The sequence below is a fragment of the Physella acuta genome, unplaced genomic scaffold (assembly GCF_028476545.2).
Source record: "Physella acuta isolate Inbredline_101_S28 unplaced genomic scaffold, ASM2847654v3 ptg000400l, whole genome shotgun sequence".
Classification (NCBI taxonomy): Eukaryota; Metazoa; Mollusca; class Gastropoda; family Physidae; genus Physella; species Physella acuta.
Window position 1 is genome coordinate 168,146 of NW_026731919.1, and position 21,387 is coordinate 189,532.

General features: G+C 36.9%; 2 protein-coding genes and 1 non-coding gene across 6 annotated transcripts; 1 reads left to right on the forward strand and 2 right to left on the reverse strand.

Moving 5' to 3' along the window:
• The first annotated feature begins 1,441 nt into the window (after window positions 1-1,441).
• Window positions 1,442-12,131, forward strand: LOC131942319 (uncharacterized). The gene is made up of 4 exons (XM_059302129.1): window positions 1,442-1,537; window positions 7,169-7,326; window positions 8,169-8,411; window positions 11,683-12,131. The coding sequence occupies exons 2-4, from the start codon at window positions 7,186-7,188 to the stop codon at window positions 11,974-11,976; spliced, it is 678 nt and encodes a 225-aa protein (XP_059158112.1). The 5' UTR covers window positions 1,442-1,537; window positions 7,169-7,185; the 3' UTR covers window positions 11,977-12,131.
• An 824-nt stretch (window positions 12,132-12,955) lies between these two features.
• LOC131942320 (uncharacterized) lies at window positions 12,956-18,825 on the reverse strand. 4 transcript variants are annotated; one of them, XM_059302131.1, is made up of 4 exons: window positions 18,748-18,825; window positions 18,225-18,428; window positions 15,112-15,143; window positions 12,956-14,254 (listed from the first exon to the last, which is right to left on the reverse strand). In XM_059302131.1, the coding sequence occupies exon 4, from the start codon at window positions 14,219-14,221 to the stop codon at window positions 13,508-13,510; it is 714 nt and encodes a 237-aa protein (XP_059158114.1). In that variant the 5' UTR covers window positions 14,222-14,254; window positions 15,112-15,143; window positions 18,225-18,428; window positions 18,748-18,825; the 3' UTR covers window positions 12,956-13,507. The 4 variants fall into 4 exon arrangements, with proteins under 4 accessions (XP_059158114.1, XP_059158116.1, XP_059158113.1 ...); XM_059302133.1 differs by having other exon boundaries at window positions 18,761-18,821; XM_059302130.1 differs by lacking the exons at window positions 18,225-18,428; window positions 18,748-18,825 and adding an exon at window positions 15,949-16,311.
• Window positions 18,826-20,697: 1,872 nt separating this feature from the next.
• Window positions 20,698-20,770, reverse strand: Trnak-uuu (transfer RNA lysine (anticodon UUU)). The gene has a single exon. It is a non-coding gene; the product is annotated as a tRNA-Lys (tRNA).
• Window positions 20,771-21,387: the final 617 nt, after the last annotated feature.

Here is a 21,387-nt window from a genome sequence, read left to right on the forward strand (position 1 = left end):
AAGTTAGTATGCGGATGCTGCTTCTCGCTTTCGGCAACGTCAAAGAACGGAGAAAATATCAACAATAAAAACACGGAACTGAAGCCACCTGCTCATGGTGCGAAATCAAGTTTAAAAGCAGCCAAATAATCAGACATCATGCGAAACTACACACGGACAGCGCTAGTACTGTGAAGTTAGTTGCCAACTACACGATAATCTATTTGAACACACAACAATATACCACCCTCATGAAAACGTCGCTTGCAGATTGTTCTATTTAACACTGGATTCGAACTATTCTCTAAACATTAACTGTGAAAATAAAAACCTCAAATACTTGACAGTGGAATTGGCCAAATTCAAAGTATCATCAGCATCAAATCACTGTCTTTTTCAGTTGTTGTTTTTTTAATACATTTATTTTGAATATTTAAAATAATACATTTTTGTGCAGTTTTATACAGTTTCAAAAACGCGAACAAAAATTGTATATTTAAGTGGAGAAATTAAAAAAAATGGCATAAGAACTAGACTAAAATAGGTTATGCAACTCAGTTTATTTGACTGCTTAGTTTACTGAGCCCACCCAATCTTCAGCTGTGAAGCTAAAAGTTGTCAAATAGGAAGTTGGGTTAAAACGGTCTCTGTAATATTCAAACTCAGATATCGTTGAAAATGTAAAATATATAAATATATACATTTTTTACTGTCTTTCAGACAAATACTAAACACCAAATCAATTTTTCGCAGTTTGTAATAAATTAAATTAATTATCCCAAAATAAAAAGGTTTCTTTTTAAAAATTCTCTCCAGTATTTCTGCATAGAATATTTAAAATTTGTCAGGAACTCTTGAAATATTTGCAAACATAAATATAAGTTCAAACGATGATAGCTGCTATACTTGTTAAACGATATTTAAAACAAGTTTTCGATTATAGGTGTCAGCTTAAAGTTATAGGTGTCATCTTAAAAGTAAGTCACACTTTTTTGTTAATTTTTACCTCCCTTTCTTCCTATCATTACAAGTCACAAAATGACAAAACCCCAATTCTAAATTGACGTAATACTTCAGCATACAAATCCCCCCCTACACTTAAAATTTTCATCTATCAATTTTGTTTAACCCGTTTAATATTGAGTTTATTAATACATTTTTATCATAATTTACAAAAAAAAAAAAACGAAAAAAAAACAACTTTATAAATCGTGAAATAACAGCTAAAATTCAATTTCTAGCATTGGATTTTAAAATTCAAAAGTGTGTCGTCACACTGTCTGAACCTCTACAACCCCCCCCCCCCTCCATTGTCACAAACATTCTGAACCCACCCCCTCCTCTGTAACAGTGTGACGTCGTTTATGGACGCAAAATACACGAAAGCGTAAAAAACAACAACGCAACTTCAACAGCTTCACGGCGAACGTCGTGCCGGCCAACACAACATTCCTGAGTTTAGTACATGAAATACATATACGGTCCCCCTGTGTTTACCTGACGATATACCGGTTTAAATTATCTCAGCGTGTGACACATGACAGGGCGAGCAATACAGGTGAGACTCTAAGCGGACAGAAGAGGTAAGGCGGGACAGGTAAGTGAACTAGTTTGTCTTCTCTTGCAACTGGGCCAATGGTTTTGTTTTTTACTCACAGCTTTACTGTATATATGTATATATATATATATATATATATATATATATATATATATATATATATATATATATATATATATATATATATATATATATATATATATATACATACATATATATAATATATATATATAATACATATATATATATAATACATATATATATATATATATAATACATATATATATATATATATATAATTATATATAATTATATATAATTATATATATATATATATATATATATATATATATATATATATATATATATATATATATATATATAGTTTATATATATATATATATATATATATATATATATATAACATATGTACTATAAATACGTTGATATATACATAAATACTATTTATGCGTATGATATCTATATAATATTATATATATATATATATATATATATATATATATATATATATATATATATACTTTGTATATTTCTTCGCATAGGGACTAAAGTAAACAGCAGTTGTGTTTATTTCGCACCCCGTATGTGTAGGCCTATTGGACTGGGTGAGAGAACAGAGTAATTCCGGCTTAAAGCCTCAATTTAAACAGTACTTTTTTTACTATAGCAACCACCAAACGTAAACTTTTAAACCGGCGAATTGTAAGAACCTAACACGAAGCTTAAGCCCGAAGAGAACCCAAAATTAATCCTTACACTACAGATAAAAGTGCTAAAATCTATTTGTCTATTTGATTAATTTAGTCTTGTGACAAACAAGAAGCGGATCTTCTAGAAATGCAGACCAATGTTTTCAACCTAGGCCTATATGGGAAAGGCCCAGGTGCTTATCCCACCACCCCCCCCCCCCAAGTACAGGTATGAAGAGATCAATTAAGATCCTTTATCCCTCCCCTATTTCAGGTTTGAAGGGGTTCAACTGAGACCCCATATCCCTCCCCTACTAAAGACACTGACCCCGTTTCCTAAAATTGAAAAAAAAAAACGCTCTTTTCTCTGTATTCTATTATACCTGGAAAATTGATAACACACAAAATTGAGTCAACATTTTAAGACGTGTTATCAACCAGGATGTAAACACGTCTTCAATAGTTACATTTGTAGCACAAAATCTAGTAGCATAGAACACTTATCACTACACAACAGTGTGGAGTGTATTTAAAAAATATGTTGTCAAAAACAGGGTTAATTTCACCTATCGGAGGTTATATGCCGATTTTTTTTTTTGTTAGGAAAAATAAGACAAAGCTGAACGAAATTGTTTATTACAGAATAGATATTAAATAACGCAAGGCCGATTTAATATCTAAATCTTTCTCCTTCTTTTTTTTTAACAAATTAAGCTTAATTTTAACTAAATAAATAAATAAAATATATGTTTATTATATATTTATGTGCATGTATATGTATGTATGTATGCATGTATTTGTGTGTATACACATGTCAGAGCTATTTACTGCTTGTGTGTGTTAAATATTCCAAGCCTTACTTTACAGCTACATAAACTCCAGACAAGTATTGTAACTTTAAATTTTATCGAAAAGCAATAAATATTTTTATTTCATAGACATGTCAATGTTAGTGACGTGAAATATGGTTGTGTCCCCTACCTGATAGATAACGAAGTTATGTCCCTTACGCAGCTACTAAAAACAAGGGTGTTGACCTTCTTCACTGTACTGTAGCTTGTGTGAAGTAGTGCTGTTGTGGTGTTTGGGTTTGGTCAGTGGCGTAGGTAGGGACAGGGTGTGTGTGTGTGTTTTAGGGAGAGTATCTGTTTAAAACTAGACATCAATCGGACATCAATTGGACACAACCGGACAAACACCAGATATCAACAGGACATAAACCAGACCTAAACAAGACATAATCCAGACATCAATCAGACATAACAAAGACGAAAACAATACATAAAACAGACATAAACCGGACATAAACCGGACATAAACCAGACATAAACCAGACATAAACCAGACATCAATCAGACATAACAAAGACGAAAACAATACATAAAACAGGCATAAACCGGACATAAACCGGACATAAACCAGACATCAATCAGACATAACAAAGACGAAAACAATACATAAAACAGACATAAACCGGACATAAACCGGACATAAAACAGACATCAATCAGACATAACAAAGACGAAAACAATACATAAAACAGACATAAACCGGACATAAACCGGACATAAACCAGACATAAACCAGACATAAACCAGACATCAATCAGACATAACAAAGACGAAAACAATACATAAAACAGGCATAAACCGGACATAAACCGGACATAAACCAGACATCAATCAGACATAACAAAGACGAAAACAATACATAAAACAGACATAAACCGGACATAAACCGGACATAAAACAGACATCAATCAGACATAACAAAGACGAAAACAATACATAAAACAGACATAAACCGGACATAAACCGGACATAAACAAGACCTAAACAAAACATAAACCAGACATAAACCAGACCTAAACAAAACATAAACCAGACATCAACCCGCCATAAACCGGACATGAACCGGACATAAACAAGACATAAACTAGACATCAACCCGCCATAAACCAGGCATCAACCAGACATCAACCGGACATAAACCGGACACAACCGGACATAAACCAGACCTTAACAAGAAATAAACCTGGCATCAATCAGCCATAAACCGGACATGAACCGGGCATAAACCAGACATCAACCGGACAACCAGACATAAATAAGACATAAACCAGACATAAACCGGACATAAACCAGACATCAACCGGACACAACCGGACACATCCGGATATAAACCAGACCTAAACCAGACATAAACCAGACATCAACCAACATATTGACATTCTTCAGCAAAATGTCATGACTGTGACTCGCAAAGGTCAAAGGTCCTTCAAGTACCGTGATCAAAGCCACGAGCGAGCATCGGGGGTAATCAGTGTAATGGGTGTGACAAAATGTTGTCAGAAGTCGAATATTTAATACCTAACTAATGAACCGTAACTAATTACTGGTGGTGATTAAACGTCACAGTTCATAGGTGTGTGTGTGTGTGTTTGTGTGTGTTTGTGTATTTCGGTTTTTGTTGGTGGTAGTGTGTTTGTATATATGCATGTTTGTATATGTTGAGGGCGTGTTGATGTGCGTGTTTCTGAATGTGTGTATGTGTGAAAATATGTGTGTGTGTATGTGTGTGTTGAAGTGTGGGTCTATGGTGTCATATGATGCATGTCCATTTCAGCCGTTGGAACTACATGTTAGGCGACGCCCTTATGTTGTGCAATAAACATTTTGTGAACATTGTCTTCGCCTTTCGTAACAGCGTATAGTTTTACAGATCTCCACCCCACCCCACCTCTTATATACGCTCCAACTTTACAGGGGGGAAAAAATGGAAACAAGAACCACTGAGATAAAAATAGAAAATAACATTAACAATTGCTAGTTAATCATTGCTAGTTAACCATTGCTAATTAACCATTGCTAGTTAACCATTGCTAGTTAACCATTGTTAGTTAGCGATTTCTAGTTAACCTTTACTAATTCACCATTACTAGTTAAAAATTGCTAATTAAACATTGCTAGTTAACCATTGCTAGCTAACCATTACTAGGTAACCTTTGCTATTTAACCATAGCTTTTTAACTATCGCTAGTTTACCCTTGCTGCCTGTAGTAGCAACAAAAAATGAAAATTATTTATACATAAAATCCTTATCGTCAGGTGATGATATTTACCATTTCGACAATGGTTGCTATGGTAACTGCTTTGTTTTAAAACCAAAGACTGAGAAAATATCCAGTTAAGTTAATACCTCCCGCCCTCTCCCCACCCCTGAACCAATATTCAAGCGTTCTCTAATACTATATTTCAACATTGTGACCTTTGACATGGCGTATCTTGCATTTGGATTTATAAACACAACTTTGTTGTTATTAAACCACGTCGCATATGTGCTGTTATAAAATATGAGGGACACTGTATCAGCATCAGTGAACATAGAAAAGCGTTATAAATAACAAGAGCAAACACTACACCAAGACAAATGTAACCAGTAACCTCACAATTGCAATACCTATATAAAACAAAATCTGCGAAGGTATTAGATAGGATGAGACACATGTTATTTAGGGAAGGTATTAGATAGGATGAGACACTGGTTATTTAGGGAAGGTATTAGATATGATGAGACACATGTTATTTAGGGAAGGTATTAGATAGGATGAGACACATGTTATTTAGGGAAGGTATTAGATAGGATGAGACACATGTTATTTAGGGAAGGTATTAGATAGGATGAGACACATGTTATTTAGGGAAGGTATTAGATAGGATGAGACACATGTTATTTAGTGAAGGTATTAGATAGGATGAGACACATGTTATTTAGTGAAGGTATTAGATAGGATGAGACACATGTTATTTAGGGAAGGTATTAGATAGGATGAGACACATGTTATTTAGGGAAGGTATTAGATAGGATGAGACACATGTTATTTAGGGAAGGTATTAGATAGGATGAGACACATGTTATTAAGCGAAGGTATTAGATAGGATGAGACACATGTTATTTAGGGAAGGTATTAGGTAGGATGAGACACATGTTATTTAGGGAAGGTATTAGATAGGATGAGACACATGTTATTTAGGGAAGGTATTAGATAGGATGAGACACATGTTATTTAGCGAAGGTATTAGATAGGATAAGACACATGTTATTTAGGGAAGGTATTAGATAGGATGAGACACATGTTATTTAGTGAAGGTATTAGATAGGATGAGACACATGTTATTTAGCGAAGGTATTAGATAGGATGAGACACATGTTATTTAGGGAAGGTATTAGATAGGATGAGACACTGGTTATTTAGGGACGCTCTATCCCGTCTAGAACACAGCGTGTTCTCTGTCGTCGTTAATCCATTACGTTGCTGAAACTGATGTAAACAACAGGTTCAGACGTGGACAATAGCGAGAGGTTTAGGAAAACGCGAGGGTTGTAAGATAACAATGGGCTAGATCAAACAATAGACTCACCCAGAAAAATACGACCCGAAGGTTAGGAGACGATGTATGTGATTTACGTGGTTTAGATAAAAGTAGTGAGTGTAAGGTTTATTTTAAAGATAAAATACAAATTGTTGATTTTTTGTTGTTGTCGGAAATATGTGGAACATAGAGTAGAAGTTGTAGCAGTACATACGCTACAGAGTGGGTCGTAATCTTAGACGGAGTAGAGAACGTAGTTGTAGGCCTGCATAGGCTAGAAGAGGGGTCGTAATTGTACCTAGACTAGACCACGCTATTTTAATAATCCGCTCCCCCCCCCCCCCTCCCCTCCTGTTTTCTTGAAGCATGGATATTTTCCAATGTTCTAAATCACATAAATAAAACCTTGTGTTGATCACATAAAAAATAAACCCTTGCATGGATCACATTAAAAATTAAACACGGCATTGAGCGCATAAAAATAAAACCTTGCGTTGATCATATAAAAAATAAATAAATCCTTACATTGATCAAACGTGTGTCCTCAGAGTGTACGTCCTGCAACATGTTGCGTGTGAGCGCTCTGTACGCTGTGCTCAGCACGTGCATCCTACTCACGTTAGCAGACCGTGACTACCAGTCGTGGAGCGAGAACACACATCTAGATAAACCTTTCTCACTCTTATGTAACGACACTGACGTCCAGGTGAGTCGAGGTGACAGGTGGGCAATTAAAAAAATATGTAAACAAACAAAAGGTTTTGCGCTTTACATTATCAGCACCTATTTCAGACCTAACGATTTATAGAAAAGATGAAGTAGAGTTTATGTTTATTGACCTCGTCATTTGAAGGATAGTGTAGTCAGCACTATGTCCAGTCACATTTACTGTCCCCAACATGAGTCAGGTACCATTTAGATCTGGGTGGACTCAAGGACATAATAGAGTCCTGAATCCGTATCAAATTCCGAACTCGAGACCTTCGAACTAGCATCCAAATGCTCTACCATTCGAACACGCAAACCAAAGATCATTACATTAATAGTACTAAATAGAAGATACACTTTCTTGTCACAAAATGTGACTTTAAAAGCATTTAAAATATTGTTGTAAGAAACGTTTTTATATATTTTTATCCTTTTGTGTGATATTTACTAAGGAAAAAGAGTTAGTCCATTATTTTAGTTTCTCACACAGTTGGTAGTCCTTAAAGAGTTGCAACCCCTTTATTTTGATTTATCTACCTGCAAATATTTCAGAAACAGTATTATTTTCTTGTTCAGTAGACAAAGTGGGTCTTAAATATTAGGCATTCACTTATACAATGCTAAATACGGGACCTAACTTATTTTAGTCCTTATTTAAATTAACGTAGTTTATCAGAAAGGGGACATAACCCATAATTTACGGTCATTTATAGATTGCCAAAGGGGATGTAAGTCATTATTTGTGCTCATTTATAGATTAGCAAAGGGAACGTAACCCACTGATTGTGCACAGTTTTCGAATGGCAAAAGGGACGTAACAAATTATTTTTATTGTTTTAGATTGAATCAGGTGATCAGATACTCTGGACACGACTTAACCATGACAGACCTGTGGCCAACGACACGCAGTTTGAGCTTCAGACGACCTTCGGGATCGAAAACATGACCTTGTTCTTCAAGAAGGTCACCGGAAGCCTGGCAGGCATCTACTTCTGCAACATCTACAACGCCAGCGGCTTCGTGAGCAGAATTGTCAGGGGCATCAACGTTGGTGGGCCGCTGTATGACGACTACATTGACAAGGTTAGTTACATGATTGTCAGGGGCATCAACGTTGGTGGGCCGCTGTATGACGACTACATTGACAAGGTTAGTTACATGATTGTCAGGGGCATCAACGTTTGTGGGCCATTGTATGACGACTACATTGACAAGGTTAGTTACATGATTGTCAGGGGCATCAACGTTTGTGGGCCATTGTATGACGACTACATTGACAAGGTTAGTTACATGATTGTCAGGGGCATCAACGTTGGTGGGCCGCTGTATGACGACTACATTGACAAGGTTAGTTACATGATTGTCAGGGGCATCAACGTTGGTGGGCCGTTGTATGACGATTACATTGACAAGGTTAGTTACATGATTGTCAGGGGCATCAACGTTGGTGGGCCGCTGTATGACGACTACATTGACAAGGTTAGTTACATGATTGTCAGGGGCGTCATCGTTGGTGGGTCGTTGTATGACGACTACATTGACAAGGTTAGTTACATGATTGTCAGGGGCATCAACGTTGGTGGGCCGCTGTATGAAGACTACATTGACAAGGTTAGTTACATGATTGTCAGGGGCATCAACGTTGGTGGGCCGTTGTATGACGACTACATTGACAAGGTTAGTTACATGACAAAATTGTCAGGGGCATCAACGTTGGTGGGCCGTTGTATGACGACTACATTGACAAGGTTAGTTACATGATTGTCAGGGGCGTCAACGTTGGTGGGCCGTTGTATGACGACTACATTCACAAAATTAACAACTTTTACTGTTAATTCAGTGGCTTATCTACAAAACAATGCATTTATTGAGGGAAAGCGCCCATTGATTTTTAATTGTATTTAATTATTTTTTTACGTGAGTTTTTTAAGTTATTGGAATAATTCATCTTAGTAATTTCTTTCTTTTTGTCATCTACACTTCTCTTTGTTTACCATAGTTGTTTTATGTTATTTTCAAAAAATAATCGTCGTGAATGAATAACCTTTTTGTGGTTCAACAGCCCAACAAGGATGGATTAGATCCATATAGTCGAAGGCACAATTTTCCCTGGCCATTACCAGCAGAGATTAAACATTAAGCGTTTTCACCAGATTTATCATGTAAAGCAGAGGCGTAGCGACCCCTCCCGGCGCCCGGGGCGAACTTTCAGTTTGGCGCCCCATATATATATATATATATATATATATATATATATATATATATATATATATATATATATATATATATATATATATATATATGTGTGTGTGTGTGTGTGTGTGTGTGTGTGTGTGTGTGTGTGTGTGTGTGTGCAACAGTCCATGACATTCAGATTAGAATTTTAGCGCCGATAAAATGCGTATCAACATTCTAAGTCGATGTGGAATTCAAATGCATTGTCAAAACAATTCAATCAGGATCCATAGCTAAATATGATGTATCTTTTACTGTATGGCTCGGAGCTAGGTTAAAGACAGTGGAGAATGAAAAGCTGGTGGTAAGGGCATAATATGAGAAAGACAGAAAATAACATCACTATGAAGGTGCATGTGTGAAGTCCACGGGGAAAGAGAAAGAGAAAAAGACTAAATAAGTCCTGAAGCAAATCGTATGAAATAGAGATGTGGGAGGCTGGATTATTAGGGTTCTATCTTCGGGAACAGGGCATTTCCCCCTGTCAATTACCCCCCGGACATTTCCCCCCGACATTACCCCCAGAGTAATTACCCCCCCCCTGTCAATTACCCCCCCTGTCAATTACCCCCTGCCGAGTAGGACATTACCCCCGGACAGGGTTAGAGCTAGGGTTAAGGTCAAGGTCAAGGTCAAGGTCAAGGTCAGGGTCAGGGTCAGGGTTAGGGTTAGGGTTAGGGTTAGGGTCAGGGTCAGGGTCAGGGTCAGGGTTAGGGTTAGGGTTAGGGTTAGGGTTAGGGTTAGGGTTAGGGTTAGGGTTAGGGTTAGGGTTAGGGTTAGGGTTAGGGTTAGGGTTAGGGTTAGGGTTAGGGTTAGGGTTAGGGTTAGGGTTAGGGTTAGCGCTAGGGCTAGGGCTAAGGCTAGGGTTAGGGTTAGGGTTAGGGTTAGGGTTAGGGTTAGGTTTAGGGCTAGGGCTAGGGTTAGGTTTAGGGTTAGGGCTAGGTTAGGGTTAGAGCTATTGTTAGGGTTAGTGTTGTGTCTAGCGTTTTTTTTTTGGTTTTGTGTGAGGTTTTAGGCTAAGGTGGATGCTTAGGTTTTGGTCTTTTTCTTAAGGTTTGGATTAAAGTAGTATATAGGTATATATATCGGTATATAGTTACTCAATCAAGGAGGAAAAAAGTTAAATCAGTATGTAAAGGCTCACAGCCGTTACATTTCTTTACTTTGACTGTTTATAATTCAAAACTGCAGCTTAAAATGAGCTTTTAAAATTATTTTCTACCCCTTTTGGCGCCCCCCAAGGGTCGGCGCCCGGGGCGGCCGCCCTCCCCGCCCTCCCCTAGCTACACCTCTGATGTAAAGCAGTTTTTTTTATAAACGTTACATCATTGTTTTCTACTAGCGAGCTATAATAATTTGTCATCCTAAAAACTATACTAAACAACTTATGTGTAATAATTTACTTAGAAAAGGAATTCGAAAAGAATCGACCTAAAAGATCAATACTAACAAAGTTCTAAGCTTGTAGCCCAAGATCGCAGCCAGCTTCTATCATCAAAGGAAACAGTCATCGAATCGATTGGAAAAAAAAACATGTTTATCAAACAAACTTCTATGAATCAAACCTTATCATAATAACACGGCCGGGTAAAAAAAATATGGGGTCGTCCAAACTGACGTCACGCTATGCTAGTAAATTATACCCCCACCTCCTTATAGTCTTATAGCCATAAAGAACTGCCGTATTTCCCTAAATTTACACTATTATGTCCCGCATACACTAAAACATAACGTGTAGCCATGTAGCCTAGGTAGCACTGCAACTCTCGGTAGCCCTGTGAACCTATGGTCTCCGTACAACAATCCAACATTCGTTTTTTACACATAAAAGTCATTTAAAAAAAAAATGCAAAATTATATACCCTGAATTTCCTCACTTCGTACATCTTCATAAAAGTTTGAATATATATCCCCCACAATGTGTGTGGCAGCATTTATTTGCAATTCCTCAATTAAATATATTACATACAATATAGCGCTTTGGCGTTTGTTTTCATTTTAGTGTAAGTATTGCAAGACCTCCCTAAATTTCCAACATCACCACCTCTACACCCGCCAACAATGAGCTTTACAGATTGTGTAAAAAAACACAAATCTCCAGTACTTTTTCTACTTGCAGTATCGCTGGAACATCGTGGTCGGCGTCGTGGCGGCGGCGTGCGTCATGTTCATCATCATCGGCATCGGCGTCGTGGACAACTTCCGGTACCAGTCGCCGGAGCAGAAGGAGAAGCGGAGGGCGAGGCGGAACCACGCCAAACAGCTACACCAGCAACATAACGGCGACGGTGGCAAGCCGGACACGACTGACCACGAGATGACCTACGACACGGCTGACCATGAGATGACCAACAACCACGACAAGACGGGAGACAACCTGGGCTATGAACCGGAAGGAAATACACACCTTTGAGTCTCAAGGTCAAACTAAACTACATTTTAGTATTCACCTATTTTTAAAATTATGTGACTTTTTTATGTTATTTTACATTCATAAATAAAATCAAAATGCCAATCACTGCTTCTATAAATTAAATGAATACTATTTATACTTTTATATTTAAGAAATAAGTTTTAAAGGCTATTCTTAAAGTTAGCACTAATCAAAATAAATGTCTTTATTTATCAACAGAAATTGTTTATATTTTAGCAAACTGTTACTTGATTGTCTATTTCATATAGGCTATTTAATCTAGTCTTGATATACCCCGACATTTTATACAAAATAAACTTATTTTTTAATTTTGGAAATCTTGTTTTCTTATACGCAGTTTTTAGAGCAATTTAAAATGTATTTTTACCGAAAATAAAGAAACGAAAGCTGCAATGCAATTCTCTTTACACAGCAGCTTACTTGAATAAGAAAGCCGTAAACTACAATCAAATTACCCGAGTATTTCTTTTATTCCGATAAATTACTTTGTATTGATTCTTAATAATGTAAATATACATTTGAATAATGTACATTGTGTTCACCATTATAACTGTAACAAGTTATTTTTTTATTACCGACCTGGTTTTCCTTATCGAAATTAAAATGTTTCAAAACCTTAAGTTGCTAGGCAGCGGTAATCTCAGGGATGAAACTGAAACTAACAGAATTGTGACGGTAGTTAAAAGATTCACACACGGATTTTATTATGGCGAGATAGGCTACATGCATTTTTATTAGGAAAAATCGTGACCTTCGAACTTTTTTGTTTTGTTTTTGTGTTGTTGCGGTTATGTTTCGTACTTATCCTGATATCTTATGTGTGAATATAAGCAAAGTAGATTTACTGGTCTCGTTGAAAAAAGTATGAAGTTCATATCTCGATGATGCAAATATTAACAGAAAACATACAACATAATATGGTTTGCAAAAAATAAATACATAACACACAAAAATTAACTACAAATACGAGTTCAATGAAGTGTTTAATTTGAGAATTAATAATTTTTCATTATATATTTTCTGCGTAGCTAATGAAATATTAGAGATTTTCTGGAGTGAGAAAGTATAACTTCAACCTCGCGAATTGGAGCAGTTCTTTATTACAAACAACACGATTGGTATTGGCAGTGTGTACATCAGATGCTGATCTTGTTTGGGATCGTGTGGACACCACTGTAGAAATCATCTCTTTTTTATGTCAGTTTTGTTGACAACATTAGTTGACGTCAGCACATTTTGATATCGATGCCATCCTTTTTCATTTGAAATAGAGATTACAGATTATGACGTCATCACAAGTTGATGGCGACGTCATAACTCGGTGATGCCGTCGTCGAGACTATTGTTCAATCCGTGGCATGATGATGTGGATATAATGTTCACGCCATCACGTACCGACTACGTACGTGATTATCAAATGTCGTCACATTTGATAGCAGCGTCATCGCAACTAAAATTTGACGTCATCACATTCCAACGCCAACGTCATCAAATCGTGCCGCTGACGTCATCACATTTTGACGCTGATATCCCCGCCCCCGTTCTCCACATGCACCTCCACGCTCAGCATCTCTCCATCCTCCGCGTACGCCTGGTTGCTGTGTTCCAGAAACTTCTCCTTAGTCACCTCCCCGACTTCCCCCTCATCCTCCCCTTCCCCCTCATCCTTCTCGTCAGACCTCCGACTGTTCCTCACATTCCAGATCAGACACCCCCCGCCCACGATTAACAACATGGCTGCGGCTGCGCTGCCTCCGATGATGGCGTTGGTCTGGTACGTCTCCATCAGATCCGTGAAATCCGCGCCGTTGACGTTAAGACCCCAACGCACGACCGACGGTGTTTTACCCGGCGTTGTGTACACCACAACGCACGTGTAGAAGCCGAAAGACGGGTCGTCGACCTGCAGAGCTGTCAGGTTGTACGTCGAGAACACGGGTTCGAATCCCGTCGGGGTGAAAACGTACATGCTGGGGTTCAAAACGGTGTCTGCTCCCACGAGAGCGCCATCTGGCAGTACCCAGCTGATGGAGGCGATGTCGTCTGACAGGGTCAAGTTCAAGGACGGGTGGTCGCAGGTCATGCTGGCATCGGTAAAGTACCGGACGCTCAGGTCGAAGGTGTGTCTGACCGGAAGTTCTGAGAGCGCGAGGTGGATCAAGGTCGCGAAGAAGTAGGTCAAGGTCAGGGCTGCCGTTGATGAAAACCTGAAGGCCGGTGCCATTGTGGTCGTCTGCTCATCCACGACTTGGCACAGCTGTGGAAGATGACGTCATAACGTTTCTTTCAAAATTACTCGAGTAGTTGGATACAAAGGTAAACGTATTAAAATTAGAAAGACTTTAACTGTAAAAAAATGTAAACAGCTTAATGATAGAATACAGATGTAAAGTAAATAATGAAATAAAGTAGGACCTCAGTTTGATATACAGTACTCTGAAATATAGTGTACTTAATGATATGCAATATGATCGCATAGTGTTATATACTGAAGAGTAGGTAAAAAGAAAATATTTAAAAAAACACAGACACATTTTAGCACTTAATTTTACCTTAGGCTACATGTAAGAATTCAACATTTGACATTGTGTAAGGAACCTTAGCTTATGGAGGCAGGTGTTTAGTGTGTTGAAACACGCACGTATGTTAAATACACTTGATGCATGTAGGTTACTTATTGATCTGAAGCCTTCGTCGGAATAATTCAACTAGAATGGCGGTTTATTTACATAAAGGTAACAACATTTTTACAAATTAGCACAGTGTTCTCTGCTTAATTGTGAATTTTTTTTTTTTTTTGGAGTGGTGAGAATGTACAACTTTTTACTCTGGAAGAAAAAAAATTAGAAGTTTTTAAATTAAAAGTGAAAGTAGATCTATTAATTTTTAAACCCTTGCATCTTCGAAACAAATCTATTCAAGTTTAAAATGTAAAGTTATAGATTACATTTTGGCAAATTGACACATCTTACTTTTTGGTATTGATCGAGGATTAGTTACATAATTACATAGACGTAAACATAAACTTTACCTGGACAAGCGAGTTAAACGCTCAATCAAATGAACGTGCAAGAATACTAATAAATTGCTTAAATGTAAACACAAATTACTTACAAGGATACAATATTAGTGTGATCCACTTCAATCTGTGAAATGAAAAACAACAACAGTAAAGGACATTGAAAGAATAGAATATCATATCTTATACAAGTGTTATTGAGAGTGCATGTTGAGCTATTCATGTGTTGTCTGGTGTCGTGTGTCCAGGTGTTTTGTCATTCTGTCAAAACAACACGGCTGAGAGTAATGTGTGTCACTCAAGACAGGTACAATGTGGAGACACTCGCATTGTAAACTGCTGGCTTAGAGGGCTACAGGTGTACGGAGGCCACTATGTAATTGGGCTAAATAGGGCTAATGAATGGGTCGCATTGCTATATAGACACGTGTTTATGACATATATCAACAGGCTAAAATGTAAATATACCACACGTATGAGAGCATAATAATATATACGACATAGATATACGATATATATATATGCCTACATATATATATATATATATATATATATATATATATATATATATATATATATATATATATATATATATATATATATATATATATATATATATATATATATATATATATATATATATATATATATATATATATATATATATATATATATATATATATATATATATATATATATATATATATATATATATATATATATATATATATATATATATATATATATATATATATATGTATATATATATATATATATGTATATGTATATATATATATATATATATATATATATATATATATATATATATATATATATATATATATATATATATATATATATATATATATATATATATGACATAATTGGACATATATAAAAAACAAACATAAATAAAATTTTCCCATACTTACAGTTTCTCGCCAAAGCAAAGTTCTGTTTTTAATCTAGCCTACAACTAACACATACTGAACATGGACACGGAATGTCAACAGAAGACGTTGAACCATACGCTAACACGAGATAACTGGTAAGATAACAGTCACAGGTGAGAGACGTGAGAGTGGCTAATGGTGAGGTAAGTCTCGGTTCAAGTTAGGCATTGGTCACACGGTTTTACAATACATGATGGGCTATCTTGAGCGTGGGGTTGCATACATTAACGCTAACTGTCCCTTTCACATTTTCAGGAGATCCATGAAAAATTTGATGAAATTGGGAAATTATGTAAATGTTGACCTTTTTTGCAATGTAGCTACAACTGAGAAATACAGACACACATATATGTATATATGTGTGTGTGTGTGTGTGTGTGTGTGTGTGTGTGTGTGTGTGTGTGTGTGTGTGTGTGTGTGTGTGTGTGTGTGTGTGTGTGTGTGTGTGTGTGTGTGTGTGTGTGTGTGTGTGTGTGTGTGTGTGTGTGTGTGTGTGTGTGTGTGTGTGTGTGTGTGTGTGTGTGTGTGTGTGTGTGTGTGTGTGTGTGTGTGTGTGTGTGTGTGTGTGTGTGTGTGTGTGTGTGTGTGTGTGTGTGTGTGTGTGTGTGTGTGTGTGTGTGTGTGTGTGTGTGTGTGTGTGTGTGTGTGTGTGTGTGTGTGTGTGTGTGTGTGTGTGTGTGTGTGTGTGTGTGTGTGTGTGTGTGTGTGTGTGTGTGTGTGTGTGTGTGTGTGTGTGTGTGTGTGTGTGTGTGTGTGTGTGTGTGTGTGTGTGTGTGTGTGTGTGTGTGTGTGTGTGTGTGTGTGTGTGTGTGTGTGTGTGTGTGTGTGTGTGTGTGTGTGTGTGTGTGTGTGTGTGTGTGTGTGTGTGTGTGTGTGTGTGTGTGTGTGTGTGTGTGTGTGTGTGTGTGTGTGTGTGTGTGTGTGTGTGTGTGTGTGTGTGTGTGTGTGTGTGTGTGTGTGTGTGTGTGTGTGTGTGTGTGTGTGTGTGTGTGTGTGTGTGTGTGTGTGTGTGTGTGTGTGTGTGTGTGTGTGTGTGTGTGTGTGTGTGTGTGTGTGTGTGTGTGTGTGTGTGTGTGTGTGTGTGTGTGTGTGTGTGTGTGTGTGTGTGTGTGTGTGTGTGTGTGTGTGTGTGTGTGTGTGTGTGTGTGTGTGTGTGTGTGTGTGTGTGTGTGTGTGTGTGTGTGTGTGTGTGTGTGTGTGTGTGTGTGTGTGTGTGTGTGTGTGTGTGTGTGTGTGTGTGTGTGTGTGTGTGTGTGTGTGTGTGTGTGTGTGTGTGTGTGTGTGTGTGTGTGTGTGTGTGTGTGTGTGTGTGTGTGTGTGTGTGTGTGTGTGTGTGTGTGTGTGTGTGTGTGTGTGTGTGTGTGTGTGTGTGTGTGTGTGTGTGTGTGTGTGTGTGTGTGTGTGTGTGTGTGTGTGTGTGTGTGTGTGTGTGTGTGTGTGTGTGTGTGTGTGTGTGTGTGTGTGTGTGTGTGTGTGTGTGTGTGTGTGTGTGTGTTACAGTTGAGTTATCGCACCCTTTCTAAAAATAGATTGGTGAAAGCTATTGTACTATTGTACACACTAAAACATAACCAGACTAAATAAATATCTCACCACGGAGTTTGTTATTCTTCCATTGTTCACTACAAGGAACAAAAATAAAAACTTGCTATTAAAAACACATTCATGTTAAAGAATGCGCTAAAGATATTGATTAGGGAGTTAAAGAAGGGCAGTTAGAAGATTAGTTTTTGTTAACATTTCTTTGAATGCTGATATGTGGTTCTTTTCTATTATTACCTTCAGAATACGTGACTCTAATAAAAGATTGTTAAAAACGTACACCCTATAATTGTTTTACAATAGTTTCTATAGTGTAAAATATCCAAATCGAAATTAAAGTTTTTGAGAGACTCGTGTAGTATTTAAAAAGAAAACGATTTACAAAACGGTTGTTTCGTTATTTTTTTTTACCCAATCCCTAATTTTATCTACATATATTTTTATGTATATTTTGATCAAAGTTCTAAATAATATGTAGTTACTAATGTAAATATGTGGATGTGTTTCCGCTTTTGGAACGATTTTTGAGACTCCTGTGAAAGTACAAGTTTTTGTAACTGTATAACGTTATTTCGAGGCAAGCTTTCTATCAAAATATTTACTTAACGTTTCGTGTCTCACTCATGCCAGTTGTCCTTTCACGGCGTGCGTGATGTTTTTCTAACTGCAGTTAAAAGAAAAAAGTTAACCTTTGGTAAAATCTCATTTCTTACCTCCCATATTCTTGTCTCCCTTTGTGACCTACATCGTTGTGCTTATTACTGTCTGTTTTTAATGGGTTTTTAAAATTAATTCAAAATTAATTATTTAAAAAAAATGATGTTCAAATTTAAAAGAATGATAATTGTGAACGACTACTTCCTTTCCTTTAGTTTTCTGCGGTCATGGCATAATTTATTCCAGGTCTCCTTCTTAACCTGGTAAAAAGAAAATATATCGTATACAAAATTAAAAAAGCAGAATAAAAATAAATCGCAGGCCTATACAAAAATAAAAAGGCAGAAGAAAAATATATCGAAGACCTAGATCTATACAAAATTAAAAAGGCAGATTAAAAACATATCGTAGGCCTATAAAAAATTAAAAAGACAGACTAAAAATATATCGTAGGCCTATACAAAATAAACAAGGCAGATTAAAAATATATCGTAGGCCTAAACAAAATTAAAAAGACAATAAAAATATATCGTAGGCCTATACACAAGTAAAAAGGCAGAACTACTACAATACGCTTACACAATGGGCTTACATTCGCAGCAGATATCAGATATATTATTTACAACCTGCCGATATATATGTTGAGAATTAATTAATTCTTTACACTGTCAAGTATTGATTAATTGCGCAGTTTTGAAATCATAAGCTCCTTAATAACTCAAAAGGAAATTTCCAGTGGGTTATTTATAGAAATTCTATATTTAACTTCGTTTAAAAACATTTTGTTGTTGTGTTATAAACTTACAAAACATAAGAACTGTATGATTATTCTTCAATGCATAAACGTATTAGTGCTGTGTAGCTTAGTCCGTTTAAATGTATGCTTTGGTTTGTGGTTGGTGGGTTGATTGGGGGAAAGAGGGGAGGGAGCGATCTTTATTTTAAGTAAACTTTGGCCATCATATTTCACTGTACTTAACATTTTGGCCACCCATATTTTACTGTACCTATACTTTTGGCCCCCAATATTTTACTGTACCTAAACTTTTGGCCACCCATATTTCACTGTACTTAAACTTTTGGCCACTCATATTTCACTGTACCTAAACTTTTGGCCACTCATATTTTACTGTTCCTAAACTTTTGACCACCCATATTTTACTGTACCTAAACTTTTGGCCACCCATATTTCACTGTACCTAAACTTTTGGCCACCCATATTTTACTGTACCTAAACTTTTGGCCACTCGAATCTCCCCCAAAGTATTCTGTATCAGTGAAACATTAGGATATGTATTTTGTATTTCTGTATCACATAAGACGGACAAGATAGCGTTGTGTACACACACACACACACACACACACACACACACACACACGCACACACGCACGCACGCACCTACACCCAGCCACACACACACACAAAAGTCGGACAAGATAGCGCTGTGTACACAACGTTATCTAACAAACTTAGGTCTCAAAACACTTGATGTGTGGCATATTGAACACACAACACGCTTGGTATAGATAACACACTAGACAGGTAACATACGAGATATGTAACATACACAGGTGACACATTACACAAATAACACACAACTCGGGGGACACACGACACATGTGACACACAACACAGGTAACACACAGAGATGACACACACAGGTGACACATGACACAGGTAACACACACCGGTGACACATGACACAGGTAACACACATAGGTAACACACGACACAGGTAACATACAGAGGTGACACACACAGTTGACACACACAGGATATACAAGACAGGTGACACAAGACACCGGTGACATACGACAAAGGTAACACACTGCACAGGTAGAAAAACTGTGACAAATGACACGAACATTTTCCAACACGGATCTAAGGTAGTGTTCTCACCCCCCCCCCCACACACACACATACACATACACACCCACACACTCGTAACTCAACTCTCCAGAGAAAAACAGAAATGAAACCTATCCAACACTACTTTCCTGGGTCCATTCATTTTTCCCCTTCTCTAAGCGAAGAAATTTGTACAATCCGGTTTTATCATGTTTACCTCCCTTTACATGAAACTTTCAGCTTGATCACATTATACAGGCTCTCTAATCCGTAGGACGTCCCTGGTTCCACACCTAGCTCAGATGGGCGTTATGCAGTGTGCTGACCACACTATCCCTTCATATGGCAAGGTCCCAGGGAGTAGGCAAACTCTACTGACCGCCAAGAACATTGTGTATGACGTGTATTCCATTTATATAACAAGCAAAAACTATTTAATCGAGGATGGTTTTTTTTTTCATGTCTATTTCTAAAGTAAACCAAAACAGAATTTTCTAAAAAAAAAATGGTGTACTTAAATTTCATCTTAAAGGTAGTATTTGAAGCGAAATTATCTATATTATGTATTTAATCAATATATCTTTTTTTTAAAATAGTCTTCAAAATCTTAAGATTTAATGAGTATTATTCAAAAGTAATAAAAAGTATTAAAATAAACATTACGTAAATACAAAAAGATTCGCCCGATAAGGGACTTGAACCCTTGACCCTCAGATTAAAAGTCTGATGCTCTACCGACTGAGCTAACCGGGCAGCTTGCTACATTGAGTCAATGAACGAAGTAGTACTGAGAGCGATTTAAAAAAAATTCCATAAAACTAGGTCATTTCATGTTGCGCGCGCACCTCCAATCTAGTTTACACTCTTGAGCTTGTTGACAAGTTCCTCATGAAAATTTGATTTAAAGTAAAATATACAGATCTAAATCTAGTTTAACTAAGAGTCTAAGACATTTGGTTCTAAAAGTTTAAAGAAATAAAAGAAATATCTAAACATGTATGCAATTTTAAACTTCAATATTTGTCTTTTCTGGAGGTTATAAATATCTATATATATAAAAAGCAATGTATGTTTGTTTGTTTGTTTGTTTGTTTGTCCTTTATGCATTACTACACCTCTCATCACATCGCCGTGAAACTTTGGGAAGTTGTTGAGAATATTCCTGGGGAGGTTTCTGCGAAAACAAAAATTTCAAATTCGCAGGGGTGGCGCCCCGGTAGGGCGCGATTTGTTTTTCTCTATATACCGTATATAAAAATAAAAAGTTGATTTTGGTTTGACATCGTTCATCTGCTAGCCATGAGACTTTGGGGAGTTCATAATAACACTCTAAGGAAGGGTTCTGTAAAAAAATAATTTTTAATTTCGCA

Excerpts from the sequence above, each read along its gene's own strand:
- LOC131942320 (XM_059302131.1), bottom strand. The coding sequence starts at position 14,221 with ATGGCACCGGCCTTCAGGTTTTCATCAACGGCAGCCCTGACCTTGACC.
- LOC131942319 (XM_059302129.1), top strand. The coding sequence starts at position 7,186 with ATGTTGCGTGTGAGCGCTCTGTACGCTGTGCTCAGCACGTGCATCCTA. Across the intron at positions 7,327-8,168 it reads GTAACGACACTGACGTCCAG|ATTGAATCAGGTGATCAGAT; the intron begins GTGAGTCGAGGT and ends TTATTGTTTTAG. Across the intron at positions 8,412-11,682 it reads ATGACGACTACATTGACAAG|TATCGCTGGAACATCGTGGT; the intron begins GTTAGTTACATG and ends TTCTACTTGCAG.